Source organism: Chanodichthys erythropterus, chromosome 15, assembly GCF_024489055.1.
Source record: "Chanodichthys erythropterus isolate Z2021 chromosome 15, ASM2448905v1, whole genome shotgun sequence".
NCBI lineage: Eukaryota > Metazoa > Chordata > Actinopteri > Cypriniformes > Xenocyprididae > Chanodichthys > Chanodichthys erythropterus.
Window position 1 is genome coordinate 30,761,708 of NC_090235.1, and position 24,540 is coordinate 30,786,247.

Consider the following 24,540-nt stretch of genomic DNA (forward strand, 5'->3'; position numbering starts at 1 on the left):
GAACTGTAATGACACATTTATATAGTTATCAACATCACAAATCTAGTAAAGTTTTTAATATTTTCATTATAAAAAAGTTAATACACATTTGTAACTCTGTACTTTGCGTTATGTTACCTTGGCAGTAAATGACAAAAAGCGAATTAACGCTGCTGTGAGGGTGTTTCTAATACAACGGCTAAGGGAGTGATGGCAAATTTGACTTTCTCTAACTGCTATAATCAATCTCTCTATTATTTCCCTCTTTTGCAAAGTTGTGGAAACGAAAAACGCAGATTTTTTCATGTTTTCATGTCCCATTAACCGCCATAGACGTTTTCCCAACAATGACGACTTATGCTTCTGAGAACCCATAGAAATGTGAAAAGGGCCTATTGCCACCCAAACTAAAAAAAAGCATTGCAAAAAGCCCTCTTTATTGTAGACCTTACATTATGAACAATTAGTAGGTACTGAATACCCACAATATGTATCATATAATTGGGTGATATATAAAAAAGTGATCTTTTAGAATTAAATTGAAACATTTGACATACAATGCTTCTATTGTGCATTTTTGCCAATGTAATTTTTTTATACTTTTTAAATGGCAAATTATTTCATCAGATAGCAGCAGTTGAGCTGTATGAACTCCACAAGTTTGTGTAAACCCATCATGTTCTCCAGCATGATTTGGGATGATCCACAGTAAGCTTTAATGGAAGTATAACATCTGACTGTCTGTACAAAGTTTGAATGGTCAGAGCCACAAATGTACATATTTGATTAATGACCAAGAAATAGTGCAGAATCCTAATTATTACTTAGTCACAAACTTAAAATTAACAATAATTATACATTTAATTCTACATGTATTTGTATTAGATCATGTAAATGTCAACATTTACTGATACATATTTAACATTAAAAGTTGTCTTTGTTAACATTAGTTAATGCACAGTTGTATTTTTATTAACTAGCATAGACAAAGCATAGACTATTAAATGTTTTAAAAATATATAAAATATATATATTGCTCATGTTAGTTAACACATTAACTAATGTTAACAAATGAGCTCTTGTTGTAAAGCATTACCATTAAACGCATGACCCTGGTTTGTCAATGTGATATATGGTGTCCAAAAGTGAAAGACAATTGTCTGAATACTGTGGTGATGTTGTTGTGATTCAAAATGTGATGTGCGCGGGTGAGTTCGTTGGAGAGCGGTGAACACTGATGCGTTTGGAGGGGAAAAGTTCACATTTGCATGTCCCCCTGCCTCGCAGTTCGTTTTTGTTACTTTGCGCGAAACGCTTTGCTCGGCCCAACAGCACTCCGACTGTGCTGATGGATGTTGTACAATAGCGCCTGTGTTTTCTGCAATGCAAATCGACTCCCAACAGGGACTGTATTTACTTCTGAAAGCCTTAAACTTCCACATATTCAGTGTTCATGATGTTATTGGCTTGCACTTCCTTTACCTTGGCTGTCACACTAATGCGTTATATCCCACTAAATAAAGTTTGCTCACCCCACTTTACCCACAGTAATTGAATCAAGAACAAATGCCTGGAGCAGTGATCATCAATTCCCATTAAATCATATTAATGCCATAAAAGAATTCCAAACATGTGAAGACATCATAAGCTGCAGGCTGCAATTCTGCAGTGAAGCAATTACTCTGTTTTATTTCCCCACCGTGCAGCAAGCAAAACCACCTGTCCCTTGTCTAATATGACCTAATTCACAGCTCGAAGCCAAACTGGCTGTATTGCGATGATGTTTGTCAAAATGTGATTGTGTGAATAACAACAGAAGGTCTTTCAGTGTTTCGTCCACCCACACACCCTCTCTCTGTTTGCAAGCGCAGTATTTTACTGAATGTCACCTCTCACGCATTTACTAATGGCATTCATAGTGCTGCTCTATTTACCATGTTCAAAGCTTACAGATACAGCACAACCAATAGATAAAACAGATAATAATATAAAATAATATAATAAAATAATCAACAACCAATTTTATTCTCCACTAGTTATTTTTGTGCTGTGACATCAATTTAACCCTGTAAAGCCTGACATAATAGTCAGATTTTTTTTTTTTTTAAATGGACCATTTTCTTTATTGAACCATTAGAAAAAATATATTTTAAAAATTCTTAATTTATTTATTTATTTATTTATTTATTTTTTATTATTGTGTCATATTTGGTGAGAATATGGAGCTCATTTTTGAGAAGGAAAAAACACCTTAATTTTATTCAGAGCAAAAATATGCTATTTGGTGCAGTTGCTGATATTTATATGGCCAAAAATTCTGATAGCTTTTAATGTCAATCAGTGATCCTTATAACAGTATAGCAGATTACTTTCATAAAATATCAGTTATCACTTTATATCTTCCAAAAATAGTTATAGTATAAGATGGCAATAATAGTAATATACGGAAGAGGATTAGGGCCAAGCAATAATAAAAAAATAAAACCATCTCGAAATTAAAGTTGTTAAGTTTCGAGAAAAAAACTTGTTAAATTTCGAGAAAAAAGTCTAAATAAAATGTTGAGAATAAACTCATTAAATTACGAGAAAAAAGACGTTAAATTTCAAGAAAAAAGTCGAGATAAAATGTTGATAATAAACTCGTTAAATTACGAGAAAAAACTCGTTAAATTTTCAGAAAAAAGTCTAGATAAAATGTTGAGAATAAAGTCATTAAATTACGATAAAAAAGTTGTTAAATTATGAGAACAAATTGGTTAAATTATGAGAAAAAAGTCGTTAAATTTAGAGAAAAAAAGTTGAGATAAAATGTTGAGAATAAAGTCATTAAATTACGAGAAAAAAAGTTGTTAAATTATGAGAAAAAATTGGTTAAATTATAAGAAAAAAAGTCGTTTAATTATGAGAAAAAAAGTCGTTAAATTTCGAGAAAAAAAGTTGAGATAAAATGTTGAGAATAAAGTCATTAAATTATGAGAAAAAAGTTAAATTTCGAGAACAAATTCATTAAATTATGAGAAAAAAAGTCGTTAAATTTCGAGAAAAAAAAGTCGAGATAAAATGTTGAGAATAAAGTCATTAAATTACAAGAAAAAAGTCGTTAAATTATGAGAACAAATTGGTTAAATTATGAGAAAAAAAGTCATTAAATTTCGAGAAAAAAAGTTGAGATAAAATGTTGAGAATAAAGTCATTAAATTATGAGAAAAAAGTTAAATTTCGAGAACAAATTCATTAAATTATGAGAAAAAAAGTCGTTAAATTTCGAGAAAAAAAAGTCGAGATAAAATTTTGAGAATAAAGTCATTAAATTACAAGAAAAAAGTCGTTAAATTATGAGAACAAATTGGTTAAATTATGAGAAAAAAAGTCATTAAATTTCGAGAAAAAAAGTTGAGATAAAATGTTGAGAATAAAGTCATTAAATTATGAGAAAAAAGTTAAATTTCGAGAACAAATTCGTTAAATTATGAGAAAAAAAGTCGTTAAATTTCGAGAAAAAAAAGTCGAGATAAAATGTTGAGAATAAAGTCATTAAATGACAAGAAAAAAGTTGTTAAATTATGAGAACAAATTGGTTTAAATTATGAGAAAAAAAGTCATTAAATTTCAAGAAAAAAGTCGAGATAAAATGTTGAGAATAAAGTCATTAAATTATGAGAAAAAAGTCGTTAAATTATGAGAACAAATTTGTTAAATTATGAGAAAAAAAGTTATTAAATTTCTAAAAAAGTCGAGATAAAATGTTTAGAATAAAGTCATTAAATTATGAGAAAAAAGTTGTTAAATTTCGAGAACAAATTCGTTAAATTATGAGAAAAAAAGTTCAATTTCGAGAAAAAAAGTCGAGATAAAATGTTGAGAATAAAGTCATTAAATTACGAGAAAAAAGTAGTTAAATTATGAGAACCAATTCGTAATTTAACAAATTTGTTCTCATAATTTAATGAGTTTATTCTCAACATTTTATCTCGACTTTTTTCTCGAAATTTAACAACTTTTTTCTCATAATTTAACTAATTTGTTCTCGTAATTTAACGACTTTTTTCTTGTAATTTAATGACTTTATTCTCAACATTTTACCTTGACTTTTTTCTCGTAATTTAACGAGTTTATTCTCAACATTTTATTTCGACTTTTTTTCTGGAAATTTAACAACTTTAATCTCGAGATGGTTTTATTTTTTTATTATTGCTTGGCCTAATCCTCTTCCGTAGTAGTAAGATACTTAGAAGCTTAGTTTTATGATAATAACTCTGTAGTTTTCATTGTGGGGGCAAAACCTATAGTGCAATGCAATATGAGCTTTTACTTGCTAGAAAAGTATAAAAATCAGACGACAGTAGCAGATCAAAGTTTCAATCATGTTGATAATTTAGTGGCCTTAGAAATTTGCATATCATTTATGATACAGTAGGTTTTATACTGTAAGTTTTGGAAAAACGTATTAATCTAAGAAATAATTAACATATTAATCGGTTAACAAAATGGTTGTTAGTTGCAGCTCTAAAGCAATTAAAGGGAAAGATGACATGAAGAAATATCTCTTTCCATCTCTCAATCTGTCAGCCCTGCCCTGCTGTGGGGGTGTCAGTGTGCTCTCCTGAAACGGTTCTTGGCATAAACCTGCCCTGCCTCTTTCCATCTGCTCTCAGGAAACTGTAAAACAGGCTGAGAGGAAGCAGTCCAATGCCAGGGCTCCATGAGCAAATGCCTTCCACACTCACTGAGCAACATTTGGGCAAGTCAAACCGCGCACCAAGTCAACCTCAGCCCCCTCATGTTTAACAATACCAACTTGACGTGCAAATAAGCATAGCGGTTATTGCCAGAAGGCACACGTGTGATAAGCATTTGTTTTAGTGAATTAATGCCAGACCACGACTCTGACTTATTCAAGCATTCATTTTTGGAGTGTGCATTTCTAATGCACTGCACAGTTTGGTTAAAAACAATTACAGGTTGGAGCTGTGGTCTGACAGTTAGCAACCATGCTACAACAGGTTGAACTATGGCAGCTGTAAATAAGCATAGCTTACAAAGCTAATATGTAGTGTGAATGAGCCTTTTTAGTTTGTTGAGGGTCATGGACTAATCTAAAATCTAAGAAGAAAGAACATCATACCAATTTGGAATGAAATAAGGTTGAGTAAATAATGACTTATCCTGTTAACTATCCTATTAAAATAAGCCAAACCTCTTCATATGTCTCACCCTAACTTACAGTTTCAACAAAAATGTTTGTTGTAACATTTTTTACCACTCTAGAAGTTTCAGTCTTTCAGTCTTCAGTGATCACAAAAACAAATGTTGCACTAATATATATTTTGAACATCATAGTATTTTGTCATTTCAGCTTGGTGGATCAAATGTTAAAGGCTGTTGACAGATCTGTTCCTTTGTTAACACAGTCCTCAGTGAGGTTGTTTTTATGTCTACAACAGATCTTGTGAATGCACTGCACTGGTATATCTGGCCCGAGTTCAGATGTCAGAGCCAAACTTTGATATTGGAACATTCAGCATAAGCTTGTTTTACCACATCTTAACCTGCTATTTGTCATTCACTCCCTCTCTTTAGCTTTTCCTATCTATCTGAACAGATCTATCCCTCCATATGTATTCAATACAAAATGATTGATAAAACTTTATAATACCTTAAAATTTTAACTTTAATAAACATTGCATAACATTAGTTAAATGCAAGTTAAGTTGTCAACATGCTGTCGATTACCACAGAGTCATATTTCAGTGTATAAAAGCAAACAAAATGTGCATTTAAAATCAACATTTGTCCTACTGTAAATAATACATAATTGTCAGTGCAGTGAGTGCACTCATGTTTGTTTATTCGGGTTAATATTTCTTCATGGTAACCTGAAATTTCCTTTAATGTACATTCAAATGCATGTCATGAAAATCCAATATGCATATGATCTGCTGGTCTAAAATCATATTTTTGAGTTACTAATAAAAGAAGTTAGGATTTTCTGAAGGAATGTCGTCTTTATAACAGTGCACTTTGCAACAATTACTAGTTTGATACTAAAAAAAAAAAAAAACATATTCTGTATGATTGCCATTTAAATCCCTTTATATTGTAGTTTGAGAGGATTTAACCTACATTTTCCAGTGACTCTGTCTCTAGTTAGGCACTTCCTAAAAAACACACAGTGAGATAAGGGCCAAGTCTAAATATGGTCTTCTAGAATGGACTGTAATCCATTAGCTTTGAATGACCCTGTTCATTACCATAGCAACAGTACACTCTCCGTGTCCACAGCGTCTCTCATACACACGTTTGTCTTTTAGTCCTAATCCCATTCTCTGAATCCTGCTTAGTACCTTAGATCTAATTATTTACACCGCATATCTGATAACTCGTGGTTTACATTTTGCACACTTGCTCTGACATTTACTCATCAACTAAAAGTGGATCTCTCTCATCTCCTTTGAGTTTTTGTTGCTGCTCTCTCTGTTGGTTTCACTTGATGCTTGCTTTGCTCGTCTGATGTGGGCTTCACACCATGCAAACACATGGGCGATGATAATATAATTGAGGGAGGTGTGAACAGCTTTTGGCAACCTGCAACTAAGTGAGATGCCTTCAGGCTTAAAACAGCCTATTGTGTGAACAGACACTATAGCTGTAAAATAAGCAGTTGTCTTTGGGTCACAGTGTAATCTCACATTTAATGTGCTGAGTTCTCTCTTAAACGTGACTTCTGTCAAAAGTCACTTTCGATGTGTTGGGTGAGGTTGCACAGATGCACATAAACATAATGAAATGCAAAGTTTTAAAATTGCATAATTGAGGACTAACCTGGAAGTTGCTGGTTAACAGGTCAAATATGCAAATGGTACCTGTTGTTCCAGATTCATCCTGAATATACTGTACATGCTGCTCCAGGCTGGTTTATGCTGGTCAGTGTTATTCTAGCTGGTGGACCAGCATAGCCATTCTGTTTCCCAGACAAACTTTGCTAGTTTGCTAGATTGATTGGACAGTCTGGCCAACTATTACTCCAACAACTGACTAGTTTATTAGTGTAGTTGTACAGAACCACATAAATGTGATAAAATTGCTTTTTTGAAATTATTCACCAGACTAGAAGATGCTGACCAACAGGTCAAAGACACAACATTTACCAGTTGGTCTTTTCCACTAGTAAATTCATGCTTATCTATGTGGGATTATGCTAGTTAGTGTTATTCTAGTTCATGGACCAACAAAGCCATGCTGTTGACCATTGAATCTGTTTTGATAGTGATTGGTCTTGAAGGTCAACTAGTCATCCAACCACTGTTAGGAATGTCAACTAGTGAGTTTATTGTTCAGTTTTAATAATCTTGAACTCCACACCAGGGTATTCACTTCCCAAGGCTATGCTTTTTTTCATTAAGACATGAGAGCAGTTTGCCCGCTGCTGCCTTGTGTACACAGATACCTGAGTTTGTCTTCTCAAAGCCATAAAGTTGATCCATGGATCTGATGATGTATTCATAGTGCCACAGAGAGGTGTAAATATTGTCATCGCTGCTGTAGGAAAATGTCACGCACTGACTATCGCTGATTAGATAAGTTCATGTGCCCTTGACCCAGTTCCCCTCCATTTTTGTGGGATGAGGGATGTGTATGAGGTATTTTTATCAAATGCATCAAGGATTGATGTTCTGCTTAAATACAAAGCACAAACAAGTTAACCCACATCTGTAGCCCTAGTCTACATCTACGGTAAATGGGATATGAACAGAATAGACTTATAAGATATTTTTTGCAGGTAATGTAGGTAGTATAATTATGCTGCTATATAAAGGGATAGTTCACACGAAAACGATATGACTCACCCTCATGTCGTTCCAAAGAACACTTACTTTCTTCTGCAGATCCCAAAAGCCAAAATTTTGATGAATGTTTCAACTGTTTTTCTGTGAGGACCACTATCGTCAAAGATGATTGACATTTAGCACTTTTAGCATATTTAACATTTTGGATGGTTCTGTTCTGGGTAAGAACTCCCTAGGCCCGTCAATGCAGCCAAGCATGGATAAGAGCAAGAAGAGCAGCGATAGGGCAGGGTAAACAACAGAACCAACAAAAGGTATGCAGATCATCACCTTGGAATTATAAGGTTCTATCTGACATTTCACAGAGTTATTCACATATTCTTATTCTGTGACAACTTATTTATATTATGTGATGTTTTTTTGTTTTTTTTAGAAAGCAAAAAGGTTCTATTTACAACGGAGTATGGAAAGCAAACACTGCTCAGAATGCAGATAGAACCTTATAATTCCAAGGTGGCAAGATATCATTCATGTTCTTAATGACAATAATTTAATGTAACAACATAATTCAAGAAAAATTAGTCTGATTCAAAGATGTATATCAGAGGCCAAGTCCTGACTGGACGAGAGGAGGAGCTGGGGAAGGAGGAGGGTAATTAACGTGACCTGCGGGAACTAACGTTATGCTTGATTTGTCCAGAACATTGAATCCTATTGGCTTTCATTGTATGGACAAAAAACTCAGACGTTCAAAATAGAGTACTTATTATGGAAATAATATACTTAACTAGGGTATCTCTTTTTAGTTTATTAGGCCAAATTCTAAGGCAACGTCAGGAGGCAATCCCAGGATGCACTGCAATGAGATCAGTAAACAAATTTATCCAAGAGCATTTTGTGTTGGACATGATTTCAACAAATACTTCGAAGTCACTCTGGCAGCCCACTCACTGATTGATTTTATGTGTAGTATTTACGTGTGCATTGTAGCAGTTTGTAGGGAAATAACTTTAGGGCTGCCACCACCCCAGTCCGTATGCTCATCACCCATCTGTTTCTCTTTCTGTTTGTTCCTTATGGCAGTTGAGAGGTCAAAGTCACAGGTGTGGAACACAGGTGCTATCAGACGGACTTCCTCTTTGGGTGCTATCACCGGGCCCTACCTGATAGGGCAGTGGCCACGTGAATCCCACCTGCACAACCCCTCGTGTATGAAAGACAAGTCCACACAGGTAGGCACTTTCACCCACTGTGCTCCAAATTTAACTCTGGCTTCAAAGCTTGTGTGTTCAGGTGTGTTTGCAAACGTTAGGTTGACAGCATTTACAGGTCCATCTTACTTCTGGGTTTTTGCATGTTTGCTGTGTAACTGTGGACTATTTTCTGGGATTTATGTGAGCTGAAACCAGCTGATGATTCTCAATAAGTTTAAACGCTCACTGTGTTTTAATATTCACATTTTATATAAAAGATTTTGAAGTCCTTCATCAGTCTAAAGTTGTGGGAACTTTAAAGAACTACAGAGTTGTAAATTGTAGTTACCTTTAGCATTTGGCCTGAAACAATCATTGACATTAAATAAACCATTAACCACAGACTGGTAACCAAGACTTTCACAGCTTACACGTGGGGTCTGGTATTTGACCCACAGAAATCACTCAGAGACTGTAATACATCATCAGAGGCTGTAATGCTCACCAGTTGTGCCTGTAGTGAAGTTTGAGTATTCAGTGGTTTATTAATGAACATGGACTGTCTATTACCTACTAAGGATGTCATAAATTCCCATAATCAATTTTTGTTTCAATTAATCGATTAATCGTTAACCTTAACTTCTTAAATCTGAAGCAAGGGATGCTACTATCACGTTACTTAACAGCCACTTGCTTAACCAACACAAAATAAGTGTTGTTTTAAATCTTAGAAAATCACTTAACAAGTGCTTTTATATTTGCTGACATATTATAAGTGCTCTATTTTCATAACTTGAAAAAAATAACTGCTTTACATTAAAATGAGATCTGTAAAATGATCATACATAACAGATAGACTGTTATGAATCATTGAAAAGGATCGCAGAATACAACAAGCATATTTGTTTCAGTTAGAGACCAAACTATACCAAGTATTTGTATGAAAAAGTGCTGCCGACACATGTGTAAACAGTATACACATGATGCTTTTGCGCCACGTTTTTTTACAACTTTGCTAAACATTAGAAAACCGTAGTAGATTGCATATCTTTATTTAGAGCAGGTGGTCTCAAACAAGCCCAAATACAACATAAGACAATGCATAGATCACAGAGTGATATGCATGCTGCATCATTCTGTATAAATAAATTAATCCTTTATTAAAGTTATTCTCTCAGGAGCAGTAAGTGATTCTTTTCTCTTTTTCTTTTGTTCTTTGATTAACATTAATGACACAGTAAGCAGCCGGAATATTAGACTGCTGTCATGGATCCAGTATAATGACACACATGCATTTTCTTTCTTATAGTCAAGCCCTGTGTGCATATGTGGATCAGGTTGGTTGCAGGTCAAGCATAATCAGTCAATTTGAGGTGTTAGTTACAGAGCAAGTAGCCTCTTTGACTAGTCGATTACTATGGCATGTCCCTACAGAGAACACACCGTGCCTCATGCACACCTGTCCTATGGTCAGGTGCTGATTTACCCTCAAATGTCAGCAGGTGTATCAGGCAGAACACAATCACCACAATCCCACAGTTCCACCCACCATCTGCTGCTACACTGAAGGTGAGATTTGGCACCTGCGGGAGTGCAGTATGTCTAAAGGTAATGACTCTGCCGTGCCTCTTATTGTGTGCTTCAGCATGCACCAAGTGTCATATAACCGTTCAGAAAGATGAGATGCCACAGGAATGTCATTCCCCGTGTTTACCGGCCTCCACTGTTACCCCCTGTTTTTGAAAGACAACTACATGCTGCATCTGTTCAGAATGTTCTTATTCTGTAAATCTGTTGGAACTTTATTTGTGCTTTAAAAGTTTACCCAAAAATTCAATTTACTCAATCTCATGTAGTTCCAAACCCAACACAAAAAAGAGATTTTAGGCAGAAACCATAAAAGTGTGTCATACACTGTATTTTGTCTCTTTCAAAGTCATATCAAAGTTTTGGTTAACCATCACATCCTGGTTGGTCACATGACCCGTAAGAACCAATAGCATTTGCCGTCAGTGACGTCAAATGAGTTGTGACACGTCCAATTGTACATTGAACACAATCGCAAATGAGATTTGTGATCTCCAGCAGAGGGAAAGAACAACATGATGGTAATTAAATGGCAGAAATTCATTTTTATCTCTTTAAGACATTGCTGTGATGCAGTGTTGTTATTGTTAACTAAGGCCATGTCCACACTAATACGTTTTCGTTTGAAAACGTTTATTTTTCTCTCTGTTTTGGCCTTCCGTCCACACTGAGACTGCGTTTTAAGTCAACGAAAATGTAGCTTTTGGAAAACGCTCTCCAAAGCGGATAAATTTGAAAACGCAGTCTTCGCATCGTAGTGTGGACTGTGAAAACGGAGGCTTTTGAATACGATGACGCTTTAGTCATGTGATGCAGTCATATGACCAATTCAGCCAAGACACGTCTCCCAGTCTACATTCTCCCTTGCTTTGGCCACTTTATACTCCTGTGTTACTCGCAGCAACAACTCAAACTCACTGTCGGTCCATATAAAAAAACTCAGTGCCTTTCCTCAACATTGCCGCAAAGTTTCAAAGAGCCGGAAAGTAAATAAACGCCTAGCGGAAATGATGCAAGTCGAATCTTTACTCATGCGCAGTAGGGGGATGTGAGTGTTTTCATATGTTTCAGTGTGGATGAGCAACTTTTGGAAAACGTTTGAAAATGATAGTGTGGACGCGGAGTGTTTTTAGACGAAAACTCCATTTTCAAATATATCCGGATTAGTGTAGACGTAGCCTAAAACTATTAAAGGGTAAGTTATTAATTACTCACCCTCACAATGTTCCATTAGACCTTTGTTCATCTTCGGAACACAAATTAAGATATTTCTGATGAAATCTATGAACTTTCTGGCCTCCGATAGACTGCAACACAGTTACCCCTTTCAATGCCCAGAAAGGTAGTAAAGACATTGTTAAAATAGTCCATGTGACTACAGTGGTTCAAAAACCAACAAATTCAAACAATTTCTTCTCTTCCATGTCATTTTCCTATTGCGATCACGTAGTAGACACAGTGCAGCACTTCCGGGTTCTACGTCAGAACACCGGCTCAGTATTGGCCGACACTTTTCTTGTGAGCGCCACGACTCATGCGTATGATGCTGATGCAGGAGCTGGCCAATGAGCCGGCGTTCTGACAGCAATGTTGCCTTCGCAACTGATTGAAATAACAGGGTTTTTCCTACATTTGGCGGCTGCCAAAACAAATTTTTGTCCCACCAGAGCCTTATTTGATTAGTTATTGTGATAGGTCGCTTGTAACCTGACAGAGAGAACGAGCAAAGAGTTCTTTCCTCTCTGTCTTAAACTAAGCAAATAGTGCACATGCAGCTGACATAAACCACACTTTCAATAAACGAAAAAAAAACAACATATTCACTGATGTACTGTTTACTGTGATGACAAATCTTTTGCGATGTCTTAACTGCCAGGATTGGTGATTCGCACACAACACATACATGTCCGCTAATGTCCGTTTCGCGACCTAATGACTCATTTGAACCGATTCAACTGATCTGTCCAACACTGACACAAAATTCATGAGACATCACTGTCTGAATCGAAAAACAAATCATTTACTCAGAAGAACACATAATGTAACTTTAAGGGACATTCATGCTGATAACAATTTCAGAATTCATTCATTTTTAATGAGAATTGGCGATTTGAAGGCAAAATGAGTGACAGTGTTGATATTCATTTCACAGAGGTTAGCCAATCATAACAGAGGTCATTTACAAATAGGAGCTTAAAGATACAGAAGCAAAAATGTCTTGTTTAGACTTCCGTCTCCTGACACTAAAAATAACAAAGGGTGGAAAATGATTATGCAAAACTGTTACGACTGTTTCTTGTGCAAGAAGCCTTGAGTAACATTATAAGAGGACTATAATGCTACAAAAGAGCCAAATATGGCCCCTTTTACATATGCAGTGAGTGGATAAAAGGTCAGAGGTCAGGTGTTGTGGTCCATTTGGACTTGTGGGTCATGAGAGCAGCGGAGGAGTTGCAGCATGTCACATGACCCCTCGCATCCTGTTTTCACTGCTGCATGGCAACGGAGGCCACACATTCTGTGCGGCTCTGCTCTGCTTACTGACACTGAGATACTGTAAAGATACTGAATTATTTTTGTGCTTACTGTATTTCCTTGGTGTGAAATTTCATGCAAGAAGTTCTTTATATATTCTTTGTATAACCAGTCGGTTTAAAATGTGCAATAATTATGTTCACTTGCCAAAGCCTGGGTGTTACCAGGACAGGCCATCTCAAGTCTCACCCTTTATTACTCACCGGTGTCAAAGAACTACAAACGACTCTCATTTTAGCTCGTCTTTAAAGTTTGATGCATGCACAAAAGCTCTATAGATTAGTGCGGCAGCTCTGTTGGGATTCAGATTTTTTTCCACTCCATTATTGAACAGTGTCTTGGGTTTAACCCCTCGTCCTCTTTGTCACAGTGATTCAGTGCTGCTTTCCTCTGCAGTAACACAGTCAGATCAGGTGAACAGCAATGACTTTGGGATGTTCTACTCTCGGAATAACCGGAAGCCTGCATCGCTACACTTTTTCTTAAAGGGATAGTTCACCCAAAAAAGAAAACTCTGTCATTATTTACTCCCATCATGTTTACTCCAAACCCTTATGACTTTCTTACTGTCATCAAACAAAGAGAGGTTTTGTTGCATATTTACACTGTTCTTTTCCATACAATTAAAAAGGACATATGATGGTTTTTAATGTTGTCCTTTTATTTTAGTGTGTAAAATATCTGTTTGTGCATGTATAAGATCTATGTATAGTCCTTGATCAAAGTCCAGATATTACTTCTGCAAACATTCATGCCACAATTTTGAAATATTAGCATATTGCCTGTTCAAAGGCATACGCAATAAAGAAGGTGATGCTTCATTGAATTGTAGTTGTGTCTCCATGTCGTGGAGATGCTATGTTTTTCAATGCAGAATCAAAACACCTTTGTTTGGCCTTCCAAAAATGGATGAAATTTGGAATCAGTGGTTAAGATTTATTCATAATGCTATCCATGATCAGCACAACCCAAAAGTTTGTTTAGAAGCCTTGGAAGCTTAAACTCGCGATGTTGGTAAGGGGCATTACATTTCCGACACACGTTTTGAGGTTTTTGGCCAATCACAATGCACTGGCTCAGCTGGCCAACCAAAGCACTCTGGGCTTTTCGGAAAGAGGGGTTTTATAGAAACCAGAACTCAATCAGAACATTTCAGACAAATTAGGAATAGCAGTGCTGCAATAATGTACAGTATATGAAAAATAATGTGTGAGAAGGAGCTGTCAAACTACAAAAAGAACAAAAAAGTACCTTAAATGTAGTCTCCCACAAATAATAACAGACAATAATGATAAATAAACAGCTAAATAAATGATATACTATTTTGTGTTTCACAGAGAAAGTTGTGTGTGTTTTGAACAACATGAGGGTAGTAAATAATGGACAAATTCATTTTCATTGTCAGTCCTTTAAAAGAATTTGAATAACAGAAAGAAAGAGAGAGGCTTTCAAAGCTTCCGTCTGTTTGGCCTTCTAGTGTCGATCTGTTTCCAAAGGCCAGGCTTTGAAGTGTAATGTCTGTTTGGCTGATGAACGCAGGGGTTTTACAGGGCCTGAATCTGCCTCTGTCCACAGCAGCAGCTCCAGGCAGTCCCATAGAGGCGTTTTATGCTTAAAAGACCCATTTTCATCTTTTTCTAGAAAATATCTTTCCTCTGTTTTTCACAAGGTACACATACACATTTCCACCACATCTGTTGGTCCACAGGAAGCCCTTAAAAACCCCAAAAAGTATCACGAACAAAGACTTGCTGTTTAAAGGGTTAGTTCACCCAAAAATGAAAATTATGTCATTTATTACTCACCCTCATCTCGTTCCGCACCTGTAAGACCTTTGTTCATCTTCGGAACACAAATTAAGGTATTTCTGATAAAATCCGAAGGCTCAGTGAGGCCTGCATCGCCAGAAATAACACTCCCTTTTTCAATGCCCAGAAAGCTACTAAAAACATATTTAAAACACTTCATGTGACTATAGGTAACATAGTTCATAGGTATGGGAAGAAGGAGACGGGAACCGGCGAACGTTAAACCCAGCTTTAATACAAAATAAATAAATACAAAACGAAAGTAAAATGCCGGCAGTTCCTCACGGACAACTACCGGCCACACAAGCATAACAAAACATAAAATAAAGTCCAAGCCTGGTCCTCTCTCATCCTTCACTGTCGTCGCTCCTTCTTTTATGCTTCCGGAGCTCCTCTGTGAGAGATTCGAGACCGGTGCAACACGCAGCTTGCGCCATTCCCTCACGGCTCTCGCCCGCCCTGCTCGTCACATAGTGGTTCAACTTTAATATTATAAATCGACGAGAATACTTTTTGTGCACCAAAAACAACAAAATAGCGACTTTATTCCACAATATCTAGTGATGTGTGATTTCAAAACACTGCTTCATGAAGATTCAAAGCTTTACGAATCATTTGTTTCAAATCAGTGGTTCAGAGTGCCAAAATCACATGATTTCAGTAATCGATGCTTCGTTACGTCATGTTTTGAAACTTCAATAGTTCATGTGACTTTGGCAGTTTGATACACGCTCCGAACCACGGATTCGAAACAAATGATTCGTAAGCTTCGAAGCTTCATGAAGCAGTGTTTTGATTTTATCAAAAATATCTTCATTTGTGTTCTGAAGATGAGCGGGTGTAGAATGACATGAGGGTTAGTAAAAAATGACATAATTTTAATTTTTGAGTGAACTATTGAGATTCCTCATACTTCTTTTTATTCTTATTTTGCTGTATTTTCTGTTTGTTTGTTTGTTTTTTGTTTTATTATTATCAAATTGTAACAGACAGCAATGACGCCATTGCATGATTGCTTAATGAATTGTGATTGGTCTTCTTTCTTCCATGCTGAATAAAAGTATTAATTTCTTTAAAAAAAGAAAAAATTCTTACTGACCGCAAAATTATGAATAGTAGTGTATTTGCAAACTAGTATGGTTTATTACAAAAATTGTGGTTGGTGTTTTCTTCCTGCATTTATTGCTGCGTCTAGTTCCTCTGGGAAAATCCCTGTTTATTGGTTTGAAAGTCACATTTACGTTGTTATGGCCACATAAAGTAATTTGGTTGGAATACAATCTACATGTTGGGAAATTTTGTGTTTCTTTCTGTCTTTTTCTCCAGTGACAGAGACAGGAAGTTGTTTAGTGCTAGTGCAAAATATTAAGATCCAAAAATGCACATTAGTCATGTATTTGATGCTTTATCTGTGTGTTTTATCATTCTCATGCTGCCACAGAGAAGGAGAAATATAGTTTGATGACTCAAGCCTGTTGGCTTTTAAACTGCCTAAAATTAGAAGTATTTTCTAGCAAACTTTTTTAGCTATTTTTCATGCACTATATGCAAGCTCAATTGTACAGTTAACATTTGAAGTAAAAATAGGAAGATATCAGTGGACATCAGCTTATAATAGACTTTTTTGCATAATAATCTGCTAATCACACTGGATTGTGACACTTCAGTGCTTTGCTCATGCTCTTAGTTCACATTTTACAGTGTGTGTGCTGCATATTGGGCTGACTAAACAAATAACATACCTGAGTGCAAACATCACATCCATGTGTGCCCACATACTTTTCTATAGTAACAGAGAATGTTGTTTTTTTTAAAAGGAATGTAGGTGACCATTTATAGAGGACCCGTTTGCAGGAGCAATGCAGCCTTTGTGATTTTATATTCATATTAGAATGATTTCAGAAAGATCATGCTTTTTTTTTCAATTCCTTCATGAGCATATGAGACTTTGAATATATATATATATATATATATATATATATATATATATATATATATATATATATATATAAAGTTAGTCTGTATTAATTAGAACTAGTTTTATATAAAAACAATATAAAGTCCTCAACATAATCAAAAAACAAAAGTGTATTTTGTGTTTCAGACTCCTGGATGTTGGAGTGACGAGACTGAAAAGAAAAGGAGCACACACCAGCGCTCAGCATCCTGGGGCAGCTCTGACCATCTTAAAGAGGTACACATACACACACACACACTTACAGCAGTAGCGCAAAACACACTCCCTTTTAACAGTGAAACACTATATGAAGTGTGTCTTGTGCACACAGCTGTGTAGTTTTTCCCCTTGGGTTTGGAGAACAAGAAAGTGCAATCACACTAACAGCTATTAACAGAGCTCTCACTGTCCTGAAAGTGATGAGCGCAGCACGTCTGCATTTGCGATGATCTCATCCTGTGTGGTCTGCGATGTAGCCACTCGTATAAGGGGAGGCGGTGGGAATAAAAACCCTCGTTACACAGCTCTGTACAAGACTGCCAGTCACGACGACCCATCCGTCTCCGCCTGCACCCGGTGCTATATATAACTTCCTGTGTGGCTTCAGACTTCCGGCGCTGCGCGGCATGTTATTGCTAGCGCTAGCCGCAGCAGAGTCAGCCTTATCACGGGCGCTCAGCCCCACCCTGACGATTCAGGGAACAGTGAGATAAGACTATCTCCCCCTTTAACAATCAACTTCCCCTCTCTGCATCAACCATTATCCCCCTCCTGATAATTTATGGCTTTCCCATCGCCTCCAAGCTTTTGGTACAATAGGGGCGCGTGGGTTTCAGAGCAAGTAACGTGCAAATTCATGTCATGTGTGTCCTTTCGCACTGAAGTCACATTCTTATCAATTAGACTTTGTGTTGATGGCAAGCCCTGATCGTTGATGCTCACAAACCTGTCTGATTTACAAAGGCCTTATAGTCCTTTCTTGCATGAGCGGCGTGCAGGTGCAGAGTAATTTGTTTCCTGTGCAAACCCTCAAACAAAAGTGTGTCTGCTCAGAATTGACATTATTAGTATCATTTTTCGCTGGGAAAAAGAACTGATGACACTGGGCTTAACTTTCAGAAAATGAGCTGCTATATTTGCAGTTCATTTTCTAAGGGCTTTGCCTTTTTCCAACCCTGTTACCAGACGTATGAAAATATGTTTTAAAACTTTCAATCTAAACTTTTTATAGCGATAAACATTAAATAAACATCAAAATGATGTTCGGCTGCCAGAATGGGTTGCAAATTTAGCCTAATTTAAGCTGTCACACAGAACGGGTTAGCTAATTTGGAACCAAATGTTGGTTTGTAATGATTGGTCAACTTATATTTCCCATAAATTAAAGACAAAATCATTTCTCTTAAAATACCTTGGGTGACAGGGTTGAATGATTGAGCTTGATTTAACTCAGTCAAAACTACAATTTGCATAAACATTTAGAAAATGGAATGAGAATATTTATTTCCTGTCATTCAGTAGAAAATATCCAAATAATGCTATTTTTTTGGTTGTCACAATTCTGAGGTATGTAGGATAGGAATTGCATTTTTTGTAATCAAGGGGAAATCATGCAGTAACAGGGTTCTAAAAATGTGGGACACATTTAAATATTACCATTTGGTAATAAAAGTATATATTGTATTATTTTATATGAAAGTATATATTAAAGTATATTGTTATACATAATTATATATTATATTTCAATATTATATTATTACACAATATATATATAACAGTTGGGACACTGTACAAATTTTGAATAAAAACAGAATGCAATGATGTGTAAGTTTCAAATTTTAATATTTTATTTAGAATACAACATAGATGACATATCAAATGTTTAAACTGAGAAAATGTATCATTTTAAGGGAAAAATAAGTTGATTTTAAATTTCATGGCATCAACACATCTCAAAAAAGTTGGGACAAGGCCATGTTTACCACTGTGTGGCATCCCCTCTTCTTTTTATAACAGTCTGCAAACGTCCGGGGGACTGAGGAGACAAGTTGCTCAGGTTTAGGAATAGGAATGTTGTCCCATTCTTGTCTAATACAGGCTTCTAGTTGCTCAACTGTCTTAGGTCTTTTTTGTCGCATCTTCCTCTTTATGATGCGCCAAATGTTTTCTATGGGTGAAAGATCTGGACTGCAGGCCGGCCATTTCAGTTCCCGGATCCTTCTTCTACGCAGCCGTGATGTTGTAATTGATGCAGTATGTGGTCTGGCATTGTCATGTTGGAAAATGCAAGGTCTTCCCTGAAAGAGACGACGTCTGGATGGGAGCATATGTTGTTCTAGAACTTGGATATACCTTTCAGCATTGATGTTGCCTTTCCAGATGTGTAAGCTGCCCATGCCACACGCACTCATAAAACCCCATACCATCAGAGATGCAGGCTTCTGAACTGAGCGCTGATAACAACTTGGGTTGTCCTTGTCCTCTTTAGTCCAGATGACATGGCGTCCCAGTTTTCCAAAAAGAACTTCAAATTTTGATTTGTCTCACCAAAGAAAAGTTTTCCACTTTGCCATAAGTCCATTTTAAGAGCCTTGGCCCAGAGAAAACGCCTGCGCTTCTGGATCACGTTTTGATATGGCTTCTTTTTTGACCTATAGAGTTTTAGCCAGCAACGGCGAATGGCACGGTGGATTGTGTTCATGACAATGTTTTCTGGAAGTATTCCTGAGCCCATGTTGTGATTTCTATTACGGTAGCATTCCTGTATGTGATGCAGTGCTGTCTAAGGGCCCCAAGATCACGGGTATCCAGTATGGTTTTCCGGCCTTGATCCTTACGCACAAAGATTGTTCCAGATTCTCTGAATCTTTGGATGATATTATGCACTGTATATGATTGTAACGTCAAACTCTTTGCAATTTTTCTCTGAGAAACTCCTTTCTGATATTGCTCGACTATTTTTCGCCGCAGCATTGGGGGTATTGGTGATCCTCTGCCCATCTTGATTTCTGAGAGACACTGCCACTCTGAGAGGTTCTTTTAATACCTAATCATGTTGGCAATTGACCTAATAAGTTGAAAATTGGTCCTCCAGCTGTTCCTTTTATGTATTTTTAACTTTTCCGGCCTCTTATTGCTACCTGTCCCAACTTTTTTGGAATGTGTAGCTCTCATGAAATCCAAAATGAGCCAATATTTGGCATGACATTTCAAAATGTCTCACTTTCAACATTTGATATGTTATCTATATTCTATAGGATTGTGAATAAAATATAAGTTTATGAGATTTGTAAATTATTGCATTCCTTTTTTATTCACAATTTGTACAGTGTCCCAACTTTTTTGGAATCAGGTTTGTATATATATATATATATATATATATATATATATATATATATATATATATATATATATATATATATATATATATATATAATTTATACAGTTAAGACCTCTGCTGTGGGATACATGTATTGGATGCATTAATCTAGCTAGTTTTCAGGCTAACTTAATTTTATGTTAAAAAGATATGCACTAAACATTCAATAGGTACCATCATAAAGCATGAGATTTGTATTTCTAACGCCTGTTTCACACATAGGCTATTGAATTGCCATGTTCAATTCTTTGTACGTAGGCTACACTCTTTCATAGATGTCAAGTTTAAACGTACTACATTTAAATAAAGTTTATTCAGTTCATTACTTTATATTTATATAAAGTAATACTTTAGATTCATATATTATGTTGCTCACGCAAGTGGTAAAACATTTTTGCCTGGCAAGGCCAGACTTATATATCTTCTACAAGATATCTCAGTCTGGTCAGTCCGCCCTCTGTTGCGATTCGAGTCAACTCCAAACTGTACCGTGCAATCAGATTTGTTTATTTCAATGACGCAAACAGCATCACTCTAGTGCGGCGAAAGTCCCTTCAATATCAACAAAGATTGCGCATGCGAGACCCGAGAGTTTGTTCTATTCAGCCATGAATTCAGTTTTAAATTACCAAAAACACATTAATTATTTACTTTTCGCTGTTGACTCTCTTGTTGCTTTGCTAACGCCATATCCGCCCTTCTCTGATTGGTTTACTCCGCTTTCTGTTTGCTCGGATTTGCTCCGCCCTAGAAATCAAATTGATTCAATGGCCGACCAGACTCATCCGCTGGTACAGTGGTGAGGCTGGATTTTCCAGGCAAAAAACATTTAGGCTATATGTTAAAATCACAAACTCTTTATATTTCAATCATGACAACTCTCGGAGTGAATTAAATTCAACCAGCATTTATTGGCATGGGGTATGAAGTATACATGGCTTGATTTTGGCGTACAAGATCTGCTACGCTGCTGCTGTTGCTGCTGCTACTGCTGCTGCAGTTACTGGTGCTGCTGCTGCTGCAACTGTTGCTGCTGAGCAAATACAAATTGTTTAGCTTAGTCAAATAAAACAACAAGGAAGAGGCTGCTGCAAGAATGGTAGAACCCCCGTAGCAGATCTCTACAGGTGGCGCTGGGGAGGAGGGATAACAGCGCTTCACATTGCGCAGCTTGTCGATTACAGGCTAGGGTAAGATATATATGGTTGCGTGGATATGGAATTACTTCCGATTGGCTGATGCCATGGCGTAGAAAGACCCAATCAGCGCTCGGTTAGAGTTTCATGACTGAACTTTGTATTAAAACTTACAATAGTCAAAAACAGCCGATTCTCGTCTTTTCTTTTGCTTTTAAGTCTTCATTCATGAAATCCTGTGGGTCTTAAATATCTTTGTTTTTTCACCCTAACAAAGAGACAAGTGCTATGCATTTATAGTGAAATTATTACATTTTCATATCAATCCATGTTTATTTTAATGCGAACAATGTAATGTCGTTTTAATTTAGCTCAGTGCAGCACAGGAAAAAAAGGAGGTGCAGAAACGATTGCTGCACTGCTGTAGACGCACCGCTCCTGGAACGCACTGCCAGACCGCATCTGCATGCAGTGTGAATATGGGGGTAGGATTGTAGCAAAATTCCAAATAAATAGATTATGATCAACAAATAAATGTAAAGATATTCACAAAAAATAATCGTATCCACAAATGAATAGAATGAGATCCACAAATAAATGTTAGGTGTTTCACAAAAAATAATTGAATTCACAAATAAATAAAATGAGATTTGCTAATAAAAAACATACTCACAAATATGTTTTTATGTCAAGAGCACAACTCTGCCTGCATTTATTTGTGAATCACCACCTGTACATTTGTGAATTGCTTTCTGTGCATTTGTGGATCGCTGCAGGCATTTGTTAGCCTGGGTGCCAGCCCGAACCCCGCCCACAACATTTTTTGGACGGGAAGTTCGGTCTGGACTCGATCCATTGTGGAGTAATTATGCTCGGCTCCCAGAAGGCCGAGCCAATCAAATTGCCAGGGCGGGCTTTAATCGATGATGGACAGGCTATCTGCGGTTACGTAACGACCCACGTCATCAAAGAGCGCTTGGGGAGTTTGATTGACAAGCGATCTAACCAATCAGAACGCCGCATCAGTCATTTTGTCCAACAAAGCAGTCAGGAGTTAGAAGATTAACATCGGTGGAGTTAAACTTGAAAAATTTTGCATATTGACGTCTTTCCACGTTTGAAACAACATTCATTCTCATGTTCATTCATGTTTATTTGATATAAATGGACTAGTAGGAAGAGATGATCGGTTCACGAGCCTCTTGAGCTGAGGCGCTACAGCAATCTGTCACGATCATGGTCACAACACATTAAAGAGCCACAAACCGGTTTTTATTGTTTGAATTTTTTTAATAACTACACAGTTTGAAAGCTGGGACTTTGTTTAATATCATAAGTAACCTGCTCTGTCTCATCTGTCGATGTGTTGTCAGTTTCTTCTTTGCTCCGCGATGTATTTTCCACTCTGTGTGGCGTGACAGCGCCACGGCTTGTCGGACAAAGCAACAGTAACTAAGGGGGACGAGTGTTTGCCATAAGGTCAATTAGTTTACAACAATGATGGCTGTTGAAGAACTGAGATGTGTAGATTCCGCCATCGCGTCCGTTATAGAAGATATCGACAGCGCATTAATTTTAAAAGAGGAACAGAGGACCGCGATCAAGGCATTTGTCGATGGGAAAGGTGTCTTTGCCGTCCTTCCTACGGGATTCGGCAAAAGTTTGATTTATCAGCTGGCCCCGATGGTCGCTAAGAAGAGTTCTGTTGACAACTATGCGTCGCTCAACATACGTCACTTACTCTTTAGCTCTGATTGGTTGTAGGTCTATCCAATTGAGGTCTTTCCTGGATCGGTTGAAATACGCCCCCATAATCAAAGCCCAATGGAGCAGTATCAGACTCATATTCTGACTAGAATTGAGTATGACCACGTCAGGATAGGCATTTGTGGATTCTGAAACAATTCTAGTGTCACTAGACAAATTCACAAATAGGTCGACTCCACCCACCGACTACTCAAGCCAATCAGATAACGACCACGTGGCGCTGACCAATCACAGCACACTTTCGCTACAACCAATCACGTTTTGCTTTACAATCGGGGAGGGAACAGACTCTTAAAGGAGGTCCATATTTCACCATGGGCGCTTGTTCGAATTGAGCTGAAGCTGTTTGCGTGATAAAAACAACCCGTTTACAAAATGTAACAAACTTTATTGTGATTGATGTTTTAATTTGTTTTGTATTTGTTTTGTATTTGTGAATATGTTTTTTATTAGCAAATCTCATTTTATTTATTTGTGAATTCAATTATTTTTTGTGAAACACCTAACATATATTTGTGGATCTCATTCTATTCATTTGTGGATGAATAGAATGAATATTTGAATGAATATTTCTATTCATCCACAAATGAATTTCTATAAAATTTTTTGTGAATATCTTTACATTTATTTGTGGATCATAATCTATTTATTTGGAATTTTGCTACAATCCTACCCCCATATGTGAATGCTCTAATCCGTTAACATGGGCACAGAAAAAATACACACAGCAAACAGAGTATGTGTGAAACGGGCATAATATTTAAATTCATGAGACACCAAAGTAACCATTTTTGTGGTGTTTTCAGCCTTATGATTTTTTTTTTTATAAATTCTTATGTGAATCTGTCATTTTGTCCGCTTGCACTCAATTCCTGCTATATTTCCAGCCACAGGATTGTGTCCATATTCATATTCATGAACACAAGTAATAGAGACTTCTTAGGAGTTAATCACAGTGAGCTCATTCTGCAAGGCCTGAATAATCTCACTGTTTCCCATTTGGGAGGTTTTCCAAGAAAAGGCTGTTTAGGCCTTCTTTCCTTCCCTGTATATAGAAAGTTCATGTCCTCAGTATCCACATTTTTATCCAGGTTCATGTCAAGTGCTTCCACTTACTGGCTTATAACCCCTTACACCTCTTAAGTGGATTTAGGTTGTGTATATTGACATACTTTGCAGGGCATTACAAGAGAGCAAATTCAGGATTTCCCCTTGTTACTGGTGAACACATACTGTGTAATCTCAGTTAATGCGATGCCCAGCACCTCCAGTGAACATTTCCATTTTCCCACTGTAATTTTCAAACACAGTATTTGTTTCAGTTTTTTTGCTACCTTGTTGAAGGAAATAAAGTACAAGTCATTTGCAACAAATTTTCATGTCTTCACAGTTTCTAGATTGACATCTGTAAT

At 36.7% G+C, this 24,540-nt stretch overlaps 1 protein-coding gene across 2 annotated transcripts in view; it reads left to right on the forward strand.

Moving 5' to 3' along the window:
- The window catches only part of glcci1a (glucocorticoid induced 1a), a 61,894-nt gene that overhangs the window by 29,499 nt on the left and 7,855 nt on the right, over positions 1–24,540 (forward strand). For both annotated transcript variants that reach the window (XM_067410935.1, XM_067410934.1), the window contains 2 exons: positions 8,850–8,998; positions 16,994–17,083. In XM_067410935.1, the coding sequence (XP_067267036.1) occupies positions 8,850–8,998; positions 16,994–17,083 (239 nt within the window). The remainder of the gene's footprint in view (positions 1–8,849; positions 8,999–16,993; positions 17,084–24,540) is intronic.